General features: G+C 39.9%; 1 protein-coding gene across 1 annotated transcript; it reads left to right on the forward strand.

Annotated features, from left to right (window-relative positions):
• Positions 1-8725: 8725 nt before the first annotated feature.
• On the forward strand, positions 8726-13750 carry LOC146004112 (uncharacterized). The gene has a single exon (XM_083142777.1). The coding sequence runs from the start codon at positions 8726-8728 to the stop codon at positions 13748-13750; it is 5025 nt and encodes a 1674-aa protein (XP_082998903.1).
• The last annotated feature ends 2946 nt before the right edge of the window (positions 13751-16696 follow it).

Below are 16696 nucleotides of genomic sequence, written 5' to 3' on the forward strand. Positions count from 1 at the left end.
CACTAGGCTTCATGACGCCTGCATCATACATCATCACACAGGGCCTTCATTGGGTATCATGGTATGGGGTGCCATCGCCATAGGTGTTCGTTCGCGTCTCGTACGCATTCAAGGGACATTGAACAGCCAACGGTACATCACACAGGTTCTCACCCCTGTTGCTGTCTCATTAATCCATGCACTGCATAATGCCACTTTTCAACAGGATAACGCGCGCCCCCATGTTGCAAGGAATGTCCTCGCATTTATGGAAGCTAACCACGTGCCCCTGCTTCCTTGGCCAGCACGTTCGCCGGATATGTCGCCAATTGAACATGTCTGGTCCATGGTGGGTCGCCGGCTGGCCCAACTCAGGTTTCCGGCACGTAATGTTGAAGACCTCTGGCACCATGTGGAAGCCGCTTGGGACGCCATACCACAGGCAGACATCGACAGACTCATTCTGTCCATGCCTCGCCGTGTTGCAGCAGTTATTGCCGCCCGTGGAGGCTGTACACGCTACTAGCTCCTTGGGGTTATGCAACCATGTTCTACGTGTCACATGTCACACCACCGAGCTCTAACTGTAATCATTTTCTTATCTTATTATGAACTACATATTTGCCAAGTTTCGTGTTTCTATCTCATTTCCTTCTGGGTGTTGCAATTTTAATGGCGAGCAGTGTATATATGTGAATACTGGAGGTCAAATAAAAATTAGAGTTCAACAATTTTCAGGAAGCAAATCAATTTATGTAACTTACTATTAAACTATTACTTTACAGTTTTCCTTAATGTATTTTACTTTCTGCCTGTCTCAATGACAACCTCTTCTTTTTTATCGAAACTATATCCCCTTTGGAAGTGCTAAACTGATTTCGTGACATCTGATAAATTATTATGTGTAGGATCTTTCCTATTCATTCTGGAGAATACCAGGATTTTTATTCACCTGTTCGAGCGGCTCCGGTGCGTCGTACGTATAAAATGGGTACATGGAAAAAACTCTGGTAGGTAAAGGATATCACATCACCCCCACCTTCGGCCGCGATCAAGAAAGTGTGAAGCCGATTTGGTAGTGCATTCCAGGCTTTGAATGCTGCCTAACGGAAAGAGGCCTGATAAGCTGAAAGTTCTGCAACGAGGTAAGCTGAAACTGGTAGCGTTTCTTGTTGAATGCGAATGAATTTTGCTTCTGAAGTTTAATTTCGAAAAGAGGTAGTTTGGGCTTTTGCTATTAATTATGTTGTGCAGTGTACTAAACGTACAAAACAAGTGCAGTTTTCTTCGTCGTGCCATGGAGAGGATTCCGTGCTCATTAAGCACAGGGAGAATATGTTCACACTTTTTTGTTCTATATATCACATATCTAATGCATGCGTTTTGAACTTTCTCTATTTTTATTGCAAGCTTTTTTGTTATTCTTAGTCCGTAAACGACATCACAATAGTCAAATAGGGGGAAGATAAGATACTGCACTAGGTATAATTTTATCTTAGGAGAGAGGAAGTCTACCAGAAGATAGAGGCTTTTTAATATTGAATACGCCTTGCCACATTGTTGTATTGTATCACGTGCTCAGACCAATCGAGCCGCTGGTTCATGATCAGTCCTAGGTTTTTTACTGTTTGAGAAAATTTAATACGCTGTGTGTGAAGAATTATTTCGCATTCATTGATGTCAATATGTTTCAAGAGACTGGCTGTTCCGATAATAGTGAATATTGATTTGTTTGAATTTATTACTAACCCATTTGAAGGGCACCAATCGCTTATGTTCTTCAAATCTTGGTTTAAAAGTGCGACCGTGTCCTGCAATTTTGATATACGTGTGGATATATACAATTGAGTTGTCAGCATAAAAGTGAACGTTGCATATTTTCACAGACTTGACTAAATCAGCGGCTGAGAGCATGAATAGCAGCGGACCAAAGATCGAGCCCTGAGGCACCCCAGCTCGTACGTGAAGTGGAAAAGATAGCTCTACGTAAATTACCACGTGAATTCTGGTTGGGGATTACACTTGGTATAGGGAAAGTTTCCAACTCTAGTAAGGTATGATTGATTGAACTGTTGTTTTAAGTCCACTTTATGGACAGAAAGGATAATCGGGACTGGACCTATAGTTTAAAGTGGGATCCGAACCACTATGTTTCTCCACCGGATATCGAACTCGGGACCCAACTTTAGTAAGGGAATTAAGCACTAGGTTAGGAGATATCGAAGTCTTGAGTATCACTATTGCGCTTAGTTTGGTGTGGAGATTGAGAATTAAATTATTTGGAGGAGGTCGATATTCAAGTCTTCAATACCAACGAGTGAACCAAAAATTTGTATGGGAATTTTAGTAGGGGACTGGATATTAAATTGCGGGAAGGGGGATATGCAGCTCTGATCTTACATTGTCAATTGACTTCTGTAATGTAGCAGGGTCGAGCATTAAACTTTGGCGGGGGGAAAATTAGCGATTTGGTATACAATTTGTATACTGATTCGCTATTTTCCTAAAAGTGCCAGTGGTACTCTTTTTATTTAGCCACGGACAACGGACCCTATTAAGATGTTCTGTTGGTGCGGACCACCGTCCCAACCAAAACTGAACTCGGTATATACTCGTGAGAATCTTTATTATAAATTACAATATTCATTTTTTTTATTCTAATAATTATAATACAATTTAAGTGTATGATAGCCTGATGTGTAATGAGACTACTGGTATCGCAATTCTCTAGCAAGTTTCGTTATATGCGTTCGGTTCAGTTATATATTATCACTCGCTGTTTCCTTTTTTCGTCGCAGATCACGTGTCTCAACACCTCACTCTGAAGGCATTATAAACGGCAACAACCCAATAATACAGAAATACAATAAAAAACGAGAGAAAAGAACAAAACAGATCAGCCTTTACACGTTTCTTTGCGTATGGGGTAAACGTTCATCAGGGTCAGGGCCGGATTAACCCCGGGGCCCCACCAAAAGGAAGCTGTGAAAGGCATCAACCAAAAAAATATATTAACCATCTAGCTATGCTTGTGAAAAATTACATAAGAAGTTGTATTTTAAAAATAAAAAAAACTTCAATATTGTCGTGTGCCTACACTCTTCTGGATCCAATTGTAGCTCAGCTCTCAGTCGATCTGTTTGTAGATATCGGAAGATCAGTATACTTTATACCATGGATTGATTTGGCTGTGGTGTGGAATTAAGGCACACTTACTCAAACAATCAATTCTCAGATACGATAAAGATAATAAATAATCCTACGAAGTACATAACTTTCTTTCGTTAATAACATCGTATTAGAAGTGTGAGTTTTTCTAGGGGAAAAAAATTGTGGAGATACTAGCTCTCTCTCTCTCTCGGTGCATCAGTGAACTACGGGACACATTTCCCAATGTCGAAATTTTCTTTAGAATATATTTGGTCTTAATGGTAACAAACTGCAGCGCAGAAAGATATTTCTCAAAAATGAAATTAGTGAACAAGAGGCTTCGTGCTGCCATGGGACAGGATCGCTTATCGAACCAATCTTTATTAAGCATTGAACATGAACTTCTTCGTGAATTGGACTTCGATGATATAGTAGATGAATTTTCGGTGAAATAGGAAAGAAAAGTGTGTCTACTATAAGTGTTAAGCCTTTGGGAATTTTCTTGAAGAAACTGTAGTTACTACAATTTCCACAATGTACCTGTTGGTAATTGTCCAGTAGATGGACCGTGCATATGTAGTGACATATGTACTCATAATTGTAAATAATATCATTTATAATAATTAAATTATATACCTAAGTACAGTCTACTGCTCAGTTCTCTGTTTCCGTCTAATCCCCTTAGTATTTACTATATATTGTAGTTACGGTGTTCACTCTTCATAATATACTGTAGACATTTAGACGCAGAATTTTACTCCTACTATAGCGCTACAATTTTCGTTCTGTAACTTTATGTTACTGCGCTATTCTCCGTGCAAACCTATCTGCGATATGCTCGATTGAGAATGACTACTGATTCTAAAATCAGGTCTACCATTTCAACTGCTGAAAATTGGTGGTTAACATATTGAGCTAATAAAGCTCCAAGTAAAAAATAATTTAAAAAATGGAGGGCCCCCGCAAAACATTTTGCCCAGGTGCCTCCACAAACCTTGATACGGCTTGATGTGGGTTTTGTCTGTCGATAACGTCACACCCACGCCAGTCGCGAAAAGAGGCGTGTCTGATAGGGAGTCATCCTGTTACACGTTGATTTCCACTGCCAACTTTCCGTTGGCGAAAAGGAAATTTTGTAATGAGGATATTTTGTTTCGCCAAGTTTCTTTTAGAGCAGGTTTGCTCAAAGTATGGTACGCGTACCTTCGGATACTGGAACGCGAGCTTGATAGATAAATAGTGAAACTCCATTTTGACATTAGTAATGTCGTGTTCGTGTGTGTTTAAAATAAACCAATACCATGCCAACCGAGATAGCCAGGGTGAAATCATTGATCTTGATATTTTCCTTCGGACAATTCATTCTTCGGCGCATATTCACACACACACACACACACACCATCACACACACACACACACACACACACATACACACTTAATGTTACTTGTCACATTTGTTGTGCTTGCATTAAAGAAAAATTGTAAAGTTTTATGAGATATTTAACACTGTACCAAAGGAAGCATACAAATTTTGTAGCTTTCGACAGAAATTAATGTTAGTGATAACTAGGGCTAGGATTTTTATGACCTAAAAATCACCAAAATATGCCAAATAAAATATGCTCTTATGACCTAACATTGTAAAAAATATGCACTATAATTTGAAAAATATGCCCTTATAAATGGACTGTTTCAAACATCAATATCTAAATGCTGAGATATTTTCACATTCGTACTATTTTTAGTTCACTTTATGTCCCCTGAGTTGCAATCCACAGTGAATACATTCTGTAAATTTTCAAATGAAAAAGAATTTGCTGCAGTCCCAAAATAATAAAAAAACCTCGAGTGAACCTGGGAGTAAGAACGAATCCACTTCGGAAATGACTGTATATTTCTTGGTTGCATACATATGAGATAGAAAACGCCTTTTCTCAAGGATTCGTAGCATCTCAATGAGCACATTGTCGAGAAAAGTTGTTGGCCTCTTTGTTCGGTGCAAGCAATACTCGCTTCCGTGCAATGCGCTGTGTGTGTGTTGCCTAACTCTGCGGCCTTGATAGAGGTCTCAATTGAAAATTTGATATCAAAACCCACTTATCGCCTTAGAATTAGGGAACACGCGTAACACCTTGCAGGGTAGCTAGTATTTCAGGAACTAGGTGTCCCATTTTTATTGCGGGTAACTGTACGTGTACTCACACATAATATGCTGCCACCCGGAAAACTTTCTGCGTCTGCATATGTCTCATCACCTCAATAGGAAATTAATTTTCCTCCTGTGACGTCAGCCACGTGCATCAAAATCACTTAGAGATGCCATATTCTGTGGTCTAATATTTACTTCATGATGGGTTAAAACAAGGAGATGCATTATCTCCATTGCTCTTTAATTTTGCCTTAGAATATGCTGTTAGGAAGGTAAAAGAAACTAAAGAAGGACTAAAATTAAATGGTGTGACTCAGTTGTTAGCATATGCAGATGATGTAGACTTACTGGGGGATGATGTGAATACAATTAAGAATAATGCTAAAATATTTTTCAAAACTGCTAAATAGGATTGGAAGTTAACAAAGAAAACTAAATATATGCTTACAGGCCGAAACCAAGTGTTAGATAATAATCAAAATCTAATTATTGATAACAACTCGTTTGAACCAGTTTCCAAATTCAAATACTTAGGAGTAATATTAACAAATGAAAATTATATTAAAGAGGAAATAAAAAGTAGGCTTAATTCAGGAAATGCATGTTACTTCTCTCTTCATAAACTTTTGTCTTCTCGTTTAATATCTAAGAAACTAAAAGTTAAAATATACAAAACAGTAATTTTGCCTGTAGTATTATATGGGTGTGAAACTTGGTCCCTTATATTGAAAGAGGAACATAAATTGAGAGTATTTGAAAATAGGATCCTTAGGAAAATATTTGGACCTAAAAGGGATGAGGAGACAGGTGAGTGGAGAAGGTTACATAATTTAGAACTACATAATTTGTATTCATGTCCAGATATTATAAGAATAATTAAATCAAGAAGACTTATGTGGGCAGGCCATGTGGCACGAATGGGAGAGGAAAGAGGAGTTTACAGGATTCTTGTTGGGAAACCTGATGGTAAAAGATCTGTAGGAAGGCCAAGACGAAGATGGAGGGACAACGTTGAGATGGACCTAAGGGAAATCGGTAGGGATGGAAAAGAGTATATAGAACTTGCTCAAGATAGGGAAAGATGGAAGGCTAGAGAGTTAGTTAGTTAGTTAGTTAGCTAATATTTACTTAGCTCAGCGAAGTGATCAATTCTCCTTGAGCGCTTAGTAACTTTCCTGAGCGATGTGAGCAATGCCCCTTGAGCGCTCAGATATGTGAAGTATCCCTAGTTGAAACTGTTGAAACAAAGCGTACTTCACGAAATCTTTGATCTAGTGTCGTAACGTTTATGATGCATGTATTATATAATTATAATATAACACGCTGGAAGCAAGATATCTTGGTTTATACTAGTTGCATTTCAGCTGGCGGTCGACCTTCATGGCTATTTCTGGCCCTTTCTGGCCCCCAATCGTCTTTGGGGGTGCCTGGCTAGATGAGAGTCAACAAACTCAGTTCCGAAGTAAAAGTTGTAGGGGGCAGGCCCGTAGCCAGGCAGGAGCCACGGGGTGCTCAGCCCCACTGGCATTGTCGTCAGCCACTCTGGCGTTGTCGTCAACCCCCTGGTATTAGGTAAAACTATTGCATAATTTGTTTGCCGTGACAAGTGAAAATGTAGAGAGTGGATATTATTTGCTCAAAACTTGATAGAAGGATAAATTCACAGAACATGAAGAGCAGCTATCACATTTGTTCACCTTGTTTATAAACCGAAGTTTAAGTAACGGGAAGTATTTAGAAAGTTCTCTAAAGTTCTTCCACAGGGGATCTATGCACCTTCGCTCCACCTCTTTCCGCTTTCCCTTGTAGCAGGTCTTTTCCATCTGCATCAAAGGTAATCGGCTCCCAAGTTTTGCGAAGGGGAGTTTTATTGCCCGGTCGGGGGTGGAATATAAGGGCTTGCCATTCCCTGTTGGGGAAAATTGACAAAAACACTTTGTTGAGTTCTTCATTCGTGTAGAGAAGGTTTCGCATTTGCGCGGGTGTTGTTGTGTTTCATATCTTCGTAAAACTGATTCGTGTAATAGTGAGTGGTTTTAGTGACGAATTATATAACCATGTTTCGTCCTTGGTGTGTAGTGTTGTGATATTTTAACGATACCCCAGCACCATGGATAAATTTATATTTCGTACAAAAACATCTGAATCTTTGATCACGGCAACCACCGTACCTACTCTTTCCCCATCTACGGCTGCCTCCAATCAAGAAGAGGATTTCTTGCCTACAGATGTAAAGAACATTTCCAAACCAGGTGAGGAAATTAAACAGCTAAACCTCAAACATTACCCCCGAAATGCTGATGGAAGATGTTTTCAAAGTGATTGGTTTAAAAGGTTGAAATGGTTAGAGTATTCACAGTTTCTAGACGCAGCATTCTGCTATGCTTGTAGACAATTTCGGCCTTTCGGATGCAAAGAAGTGGCCTTTACATCTAAAACCTTTAAGAACTGGAAGGCAGCTCTCGATAAAACCAAAGCAGGGCTAGTGACACATGATGCGACACTTACACACATAGAAGCAATGTCAAGGTGGGCAGAAAAGCAAAACCGTTCGTTGGTGGGAAAATCTATTTCTACACTAGTGAATCAGAATGTTCTTGAAAAGAATCAATGTTGGCCCCCGCAATGTACTCGGATCCAACATGGCGGCCAAGACATTTTTCTTTATATTTGCCAAGTAGGTGTTGGCAACACTTGTCTTCGAGTGCGCAACAAGTATGGCTGCAGGACGTCGTTTTGTGTCTACAGTTTTCTCTTGTCATCTGTGTGACAGGGAATGTGTAATGTATGTAAACTTATGTGTCTGTCATTAAACATGTAGTTTACATATGGTGAGTGTCCTTTGCAAATTCACCTATCCAACCACCGAAAGTTTTTGGATACAAACCGGAACGGGGCTCGCTCCCCGACATGGTCATCCGGCCCGGAGGACCATGTCGGGTAGCGAGCCCCGTTCCGATTTGTATCCAAAAACTTTCGGTGGTTGGATAGGTGAATTTGCAAAGGACACTCACCATATGTAAACTACATGTTTAATGACAGACACATAAATTTACATACATTACACATTCCCTGTCACACAGTGATTCTAGTGACTTTGTGTTTTTCTACATGCATATTTGTGAACTGTGACTGTGAGTGTGCATTTGTGTGACAAAGACAGTCTCTGTACAGAACTTCTTATCACACTTTTCGTATTTTCCGTTCGTTAGTTCCTCGCCCGCGAGACGCGAACAAAGAAACTGACGTCATCAAGGCGTGGTGCTGGCCTAAACAAGCATCTTTCGTTACCAGCGTGTAGTGCAATCCGGTTTGCCAATTTTCGGTCGGTTCGCGGTTCGTGAACGCGTCAAAATGGAGCGAATTCTCGCAGCAAAGACAGTGCTAAAACGTGAGATTACGCGTCTCGAGAATCGTGTCAATTCCGGAACTTTAGACAATGCCACGATGTCTTTGTGTGGTGATAAAGCGACGCAACTATCAAGTGACTGCAAACAGTTATTAATCGATCTGGCTTCAAGGGACGCTAGTGACTTCGAAAGGTATGAAGGTGAATTAGGTGTGGAAGAAGACAGACTTGATCAGATTGTCTACAAGCTTCGGTCAGTACAATTAACTGCATCAGGAAGTCTTACATCAGTGACGTCATCATCACGTGACAGCCCACCCCAGCAACAAGTAGGTGAAGTTAAACTACCAAGATTGGAAATTCCTTCCTTCAGCGGATCGCTGGAGGACTGGCTAAGTTTTCATGATTTGTTTAGTGCAAGTGTCGATAAAAACGCGAACTTAAGTGGTGCACAAAAACTTCAGTATTTGAAGGCTTCTCTCAAGGGCGAGGCTGCCTTGCTTATACAATCGTTAGCAGTGACAGATGAAAACTATAAACATGCGTGGGAGTTGCTCAATAACCGCTATTCTAACAAGAGGGAATTAGTTAGCAACACTGTCCAGCGACTGGTGAATCAGCCGCAAGTGAATGAGAACTCGCACACAAGTTTACGTCGTCTTATCGACACTACAAATGAGTGCATTCGTGTTTTAAAGGTGCTCGGTGTACCTGTTGAATCTTGGGACGCAATTCTTGTTTATCATACAACAAAAAAGCTCGATCCTGAGTCAAGAAAACAATGGGAACTCTCTCTCACGTCGCAAGAAGTGCCTAGTTTTTCCGAGTTGACCCAGTTCCTAGATCAGCGTGCGCGTGCATTGTCGTCAATGGCAAGTGAAAACAACAATCGGCGGAAGGCGGTGAGTCATAATAAGCCTTCAACCTCTTCCTTTGTAACATCAGCTGTTTCCTTCTGCCCGAAATGCCGCACCAAGCAACACAAACTACACAAGTGTGAAGAGTTTCTTCAAATGTCCGTGCAACAAAGGCACAGTTTTGTGAAAGAGAAGGCGCTTTGCTTTAATTGTTTTGAACAGCACAAATTAAGAGTATGTACATCAAACGGGTGTCGCGTCTGTGGAAAATATCACCATACTTTAATTCATTTTGACAAGGCTAACAAGAATGGGCAGTCGACCAGTTTCTCTCCCCCACAAGTGTCGTCTCATGTTGCAGAAAACAAGTTAGTTAAAACCTCTGGTGTACCACAAGTATTGTTATGTACTGCTATTGTTAATGTTAAAAACAAACAGGGTTACTTTCAGCCTTGTCGTGTGCTCCTAGACTCCGCATCGGAAGTGTCCTTTGTGTCTGAAACATGTTTACAAAGGTTGCAGTTACCTAAGCAACGCACAAACATAAATATTTCTGGCATAACTGAAAGGGGTGTTTACACAGCCAATGCTATAGCCAATGTTCAGTTTCTGTCAAAGTGCAAGACACAACTGTACAGTGTCAGGGCTGTGGTAGTGAAGAAAATTACAGGTAATTTGCCAAGGGTGCAAGCACCAGGGGTATGCACTTGGTCACACATACAGGGCTTACCCTTGGCTGATCCTACATTTAACGTGAGTGCTCCTGTGGATATTTTACTGGGCTGTGATATTTTTCCTTTATTGTTGGGAAGTGGACGCTGCGTGGGACCTCCTGGTACTCCATCAGCTTTAGAAACAGTCTTCGGTTGGGTGTTATCAGGGCAAATTGATGGTAGTGTTGGTAATGCAAATACCAACTCAGTCTCATCTTTCCATGTGTCATGTGATTTGAATACTAACGTACGTAATTTCTGGGAACTTGAAGCATTGCCAACCCTTAATCATTTAACGTCAGAAGAGAAAAGGTGTGAAGCACATTTCATAGCTACTCACCAACGAGAGAATGGTCGATATGTAGTTAGCTTACCATTTAAGAATAATGATGTGGTGTTAGGGTTTTCAAGAGAAACAGCAGTTAGGAGACTTAAAAGTCAAGAACGCAGACTTTCTCACTCCCCTGAACTTCGTAAACAGTATAATGCTTTCATGACTGAGTATAGAGAACTTGGACATATGGAACTCATCCCCCCTGAAAAAATACATAAGGTGCCTAGTGAAAGCTATTATTTTCCTCATCATCCTGTATTTAAAGACAGTACGACCTCACCTATTCGTGTAGTTTTTGATGGCAGTTGTAAAACGTCTACAGGTGTTTCTCTTAATGACACTTTAATGATTGGCCCTAAGTTACAAAGTGATATCATTAGTGTGATATTACAATTCAGAATACATCAAGTAGCCTTAACTTCTGACATCTCAAAAATGTATAGACAAGTGAAAATCAATCGACAGGATACAGACTTTCAGAGAATTGTGTGGAGAGAGGATCCTAGTGAACCATTTCAAGACTTCAGATTATTGACTGTCACTTATGGTACTGCTTGTGCACCATACTTAGCTACGAGGTGTCTGCAACAATTACGTGAAGATGAAGGTGCAAATTTCCCCCTTGCTTCAAATGTGTTACTTAATCATGTGTACATAGACGATTTTTTAAGTGGGAGTGATTCTACGGAGGGTGCTATAGAACTGTACCATCAACTAACCCAACTCCTGCTTAAAGGTGGTTTTGAACTTCGCAAATGGTCCTCTAATGATCCTAAGGTGTTAGACAGTATTCCAAGCGAATTGCTTGAAAGTAACATGCCGTTTCAATTTAATGACAGCGACTGTAAGAAAACATTGGGGATTCAGTGGTGTCCTTCCTTGGATCATTTCTCCTTTAATGTAGTGAGTCCAATTGTGCATTCTGTGTTGACCAAGCGACTTCTCCTCTCTGAGATATCTAAGTTATTTGATCCTTTGGGCTGGCTATCACCTACCACAGTGAAAGCCAAATTATTGATACAAGATCTGTGGAAATTAGAACTTGACTGGGATGATGAACTTCCAACTAATGTAGTTGATAAGTGGGTTAGTTACTGCAGTGATTTACCAAATTTGCAAACTATTAGAATTGAACGCTGCATCATTCCAAAAGACTGTATCGAGCTTCATTTAGTTGGGTTTTGTGATGCATCTGAAGCAGCCTATGCAGCGGTTGTTTACCTTAGGTGTGTCTGTGCAGATGAACAAGTCCAGGTTAAACTTGTTGCCTCAAAAACAAGAGTGGCTCCTCTGAAAAAGATAACACTTCCACGACTGGAACTTTGTGCTGCATTATTGTTGGTTCGCCTCATTACTTATGTGCGAAAAGCATTGCCAGTCAACTTCACAACTGTTACCTCCTATTCGGACTCCAAAATAGTGTTAGCTTGGATAGCTTCATGTCCTAGTCGTTGGAAAACTTTTGTGGCGAATCGGGTCTCTAAAATACAAGAGGAAGGTGATATAAAGTGGTGTCATGTCAGCAGTAAAGACAATCCTGCCGACTGTGCTAGTCCTGGGATTCCCCCTTCCAGCTTAGTGACACATTATTTATGGTGGCAAGGGCCTCCATTTTTACATGAGCTACAATTGCTTGAAAACAAGTGTGACATACAAGAATATAGTGAAGTGAGTGTAGAACAGAAGCAGTCTGTTGTAAGCCTTGTGTCAACACAAGACAACCCATTATTTGAGAGGTATTCTTCTCTAAATAAACTGCAACGTGTAGGGACCTGGTGTACACGGTTCATTTTCAATGCCCGCAACAAAACCAACAAGCTGCATGGTCCATTGAGCACAAAAGAGTTGTGGGACACACTTCTGGTGTTAGTGAAAATTGTGCAACAGAGTGAATTTGCCAGTGAAATTAATGCTCTTAACAATGGTTTACCCATACCTTCAGGGAGTACCTTGCATAGTTTAAATCCATTTTTTGATGAACTAGGTGTTCTCAGGGTGGGCGGCAGATTGAAACACAGTAACATTCCATACAGTGCCAAGCATCCTATTTTGCTACCCAAAAAGCATAGATTAACAGACTTAATTATTGCATATGAGCACATTATTCTGTTGCATGCAGGGCCACAACTGGTTCTTGCAACGCTACGCCAGAAATTTTGGATAATTCACGGTCGTGACAGAGTGCGTCAATTAGTGAAAAAATGTGTGACGTGCCATAGCTATAATCCCACCACATCAAAACAACTAATGGGAAACTTGCCATCACCAAGAGTAACAGTTAATAGGCCATTCTTACAATGTGGAGTGGATTACGCTGGACCAGTAATTCTTAAGGAAATGAGTGGTCGTTCTCGTCGAAGTTACAAAGGCTACATCGCATTGTTTATTTGCTTTTCCTCTAAGGCTATTCATCTTGAAGTAGTGAGTAGTGCAACCACATCAGCCTTTTTAGCTGCTCTTAGAAGATTTGTGTCTCGACGAGGAAAGCCACGTGATATGTACAGTGACTGTGGTACTACGTTTGTTGGTGCAAACAAAGAGCTAAAAGACATCTTAAAAACTGTGAACAATTGCAAGCACAATGAAGAAATAGCTAATAATCTGAGCAGTTTGGGAATACAATGGCATTTCAACACACCTCTAAATCCTCATGCAGGAGGATTATGGGAAAGTGGAATAAAATCAGTGAAATTCCATCTTAAAAGAATTGTGGGAAATACGTTGCTCACATTTGAAGAATTGTGCACTGTATTAGCACAGATTGAAGCGTGTTTAAATTCGAGACCACTCACAGCCATTTCCAGTGACCCAAATGATATGCAAGCTCTTACTCCAGGACACTTTCTGATAGGAGATGCATTGGTGTCAGCTCCAGAAAGACATCTTATCACATATAAACTTAATAGACTTTCAAGGTGGCAACTTACACAAAATTTGATGCAACATTTCTGGAAACGTTGGTCTCGAGACTATCTCACCCAGCTGCAACAACGTTCGAAGTGGAGAACACAACAGAAAAATCTTCAAGTTGGTGATTTGGTTCTCATCAGAGATGATCAGCTTCCTCCACAGCAATGGAAACTTGGAAGAATATGTGATGTTCATCCAGGTACTGATGGACTCGTAAGGACTGTTACAGTGAAAACCAGTACCGGCAATTACAAAAGACCAGTTGTAAAGCTATGTCTTTTGCCATTTAATAATGATTGTGAAAATTGAAAAATTGAACATTTGTATTCAATAATTTCAAGTAGTTCTAGTGTACAATATGTGTAAAATTGTTTTTCATATTTTTTGTTTGCAGTGTACCATTTATTTTTTATTTTTTTTGAAATTATATATTTCAAGGTGGGCGGTATGTTGGCCCCCGCAATGTACTCGGATCCAACATGGCGGCCAAGACATTTTTCTTTATATTTGCCAAGTAGGTGTTGGCAACACTTGTCTTCGAGTGCGCAACAAGTATGGCTGCAGGACGTCGTTTTGTGTCTACAGTTTTCTCTTGTCATCTGTGTGACAGGGAATGTGTAATGTATGTAAACTTATGTGTCTGTCATTAAACATGTAGTTTACATATGGTGAGTGTCCTTTGCAAATTCACCTATCCAACCACCGAAAGTTTTTGGATACAAACCGGAACGGGGCTCGCTCCCCGACAATCAATATTATATCAAGAGCATTGCTGAAGTTATTCAGTTCCTTGCAATAAACGAACTACCTCTTATGGGGACGTACCACTCAGAAGAACATGAAGAACAAAGCCTGTTTCGAAATCTTTTCGAATTCACACTTCGAAAAGATGAGAAACTGGCAGACTGTTTTAAGCAGATACCTAAAATCGCATCTTATTTATCTCCTGAAATTCAAAATGACATTATTGAAATAATGGTTGAAATCGTACGTGAAAACATTGTTAGTGACATTAATAGTGCAGATGTTCCTTTGCATACTTTGCTTGAAGATGGTACACGAGATGAAAACAACAGAGAAAACGTAGCCATAGGAATCCGCTATGTAAAGAATGGGACAGTCATGGAATCAATTCTGTGCATAGAAACACTGTCAGCTTTTGATGCAGAGTCTTTTGCAGATGTAACACTAAATATTTTTCAGAAATATGGTTTGGATAGTGCCAAATTGCTCAGCCAGTGTTTTGACGGGGCTTCAGTTATGAGTCGGAAAAAAGGGGGTGTGCAAGCTTTAATCCAGCAACGGCTTGGGCGTCTAATTCCTTGGGCGTTCATTGTTTCAACCATCGGTTACATCTCGTAATTGTTAAATGTGTGGATGAAATTTCTTCAATTAAACACTTCTTTTTTTTTTACAGAGTTCCATCATGTTGCACAATTTTCTAAAAAAGGGAAAAGTTGCCAAATTATACGAGGGGACGAGTCTTTCGCGACTTTTAGAACAACGTTGGTCAGGACATTTAAAAATGACTAGAACAATGTTTGAAAACTACAGAGATATAATTCATGTTTTGCAGTTGGTGAAAAATTGAAATTTTGACGGGGATTACGTAGCAGCAAGTGTTGGTTTGCTTGTAGTCATGAGCAAACAGTTCCGGTTTTGCTTAATGTTAATGAAAAAGATTCTTGAAATATTTAGCCCAGTTGATAAAATGCTTCAACCACGTAATGTTGATTTGAATGCTGGTAGAAAGATGATTGAAGCTGCCACAGGAACATTAAGGAGCATGCGTCAGGAAGATGTGAAAGAAGGCATTCTGCAAGAAAGTAATGCACTGCTAGAAGAGGTTGAAATTCAGGACGAGATTGTTGAGCACCCTACAAGAAAGAGAAAACGAAATTCACAGTTACAAGATTTTGTTGTAACTGATGTCTTAGGAGAGGAAAAGCACACATCTCTCACACAAATATTTTACGAATGTTTAGATCTTGTATTAACAGAAATAAATAGACGTTTTAGCAATAACAACGACTTGTTGGAAGCTACAATATATCATCGGCTGAGTCCCTTCAATTTAGCAATATTGAATATTTATCAGTCTTTGGAATCACCATTCCGTCAAAAGAGGAACTAACTGTTGCCAATGCATATCTCAAGAAACTGGATTCCCCTGATACTTTTAAAGAACTGTACAAAACTAGAATAGCCTATGAAAACACTTATGCTCTACTTGCTGGCATAAGAACTTTTGCATGCAGTACAGCGTTGTGTGAATGAACTTTTTCTGTGTTAACCCGTATCAATAGCCCTCAGAGACTGTCAATGTGTAGCAAGCGTCTGGCAAATCTTGTTTTTCTGGCATTTGAGAAGAAACGAGCATCGAACATAGATATGTCGAGACTGCTCCATAGTTCAACAACATGATGAATAGCCGATTACAACTTTTTTAAGGCAGAGGTATGTACTGTAGTCACTGTTATTGAATATTGTGCATTTTTCATATGGGATATAAATATTTGTGTAATCAAAAATGTATGGAGTGTTTAGTAAGGAAAGAGGTCAGTAACAGTCAATTAAGACTTCGAGAGATGACCCGTCTTTTAGAAGATATTGAAAAAGAGGGTATTATTTGTATTATATTTCTATTTCTTTAATGTTTTGTATTTACTTAATGACCCCCCTTAACACACAAAATTGCTTACCTTTATTTAATGTTAAACTTTTTAAAAAGTCACTCATTTTATAAAGTCTCTCCCCCTGATAAACCGTGATCCCCCTAGAGATAAATTCTAGCTACGGGCCTGCGTAGGGGTAACATCGCCCTCCCGAAGCAAGTGTGCCAAGCGTACTTCTGTTCTTGCATACCGACCTGTGGATGGTCTTTCCGGAAACTTTATTGTGCAGGAAGGACCACGTGTATGTACGTACTATTGTACGTACAGTGGGATCCATGAGTATTACCGTGCAAATTGTCCATGACTATTTTCATTAATTTTTATCTTACATCATGTGTGTTTTTAAGCGATGGATATTTAAGTATGCTGGTGCAGAAGTTGTCAACAGCTTGTTTTGAGTTTTCTTTTAATTCTTGAAGCTCTTATTGCGTCAAATAAAGTGCACGAACATGGTGATGGACAATTTGCACGGTAATACTCATGGATCCCACTGTACCATTAACCCCCGTTGATTTCTAGTGCTGACAATATCGTTATCGGAGAACTCTCTCGCTTTAAAGTACGTTCGAGAGCGCTCACT

Source organism: Lepisma saccharinum, chromosome 21, assembly GCF_977018435.1.
Source record: "Lepisma saccharinum chromosome 21, izLepSacc3.1, whole genome shotgun sequence".
Lineage (NCBI taxonomy): Eukaryota > Metazoa > Arthropoda > Insecta > Zygentoma > Lepismatidae > Lepisma > Lepisma saccharinum.

What these genes read in the sequence shown, in the direction of transcription:
- LOC146004112 (XM_083142777.1), top strand. Translation starts at nt 8,726, where the DNA reads ATGTCTTTGTGTGGTGATAAAGCGACGCAACTATCAAGTGACTGCAAA.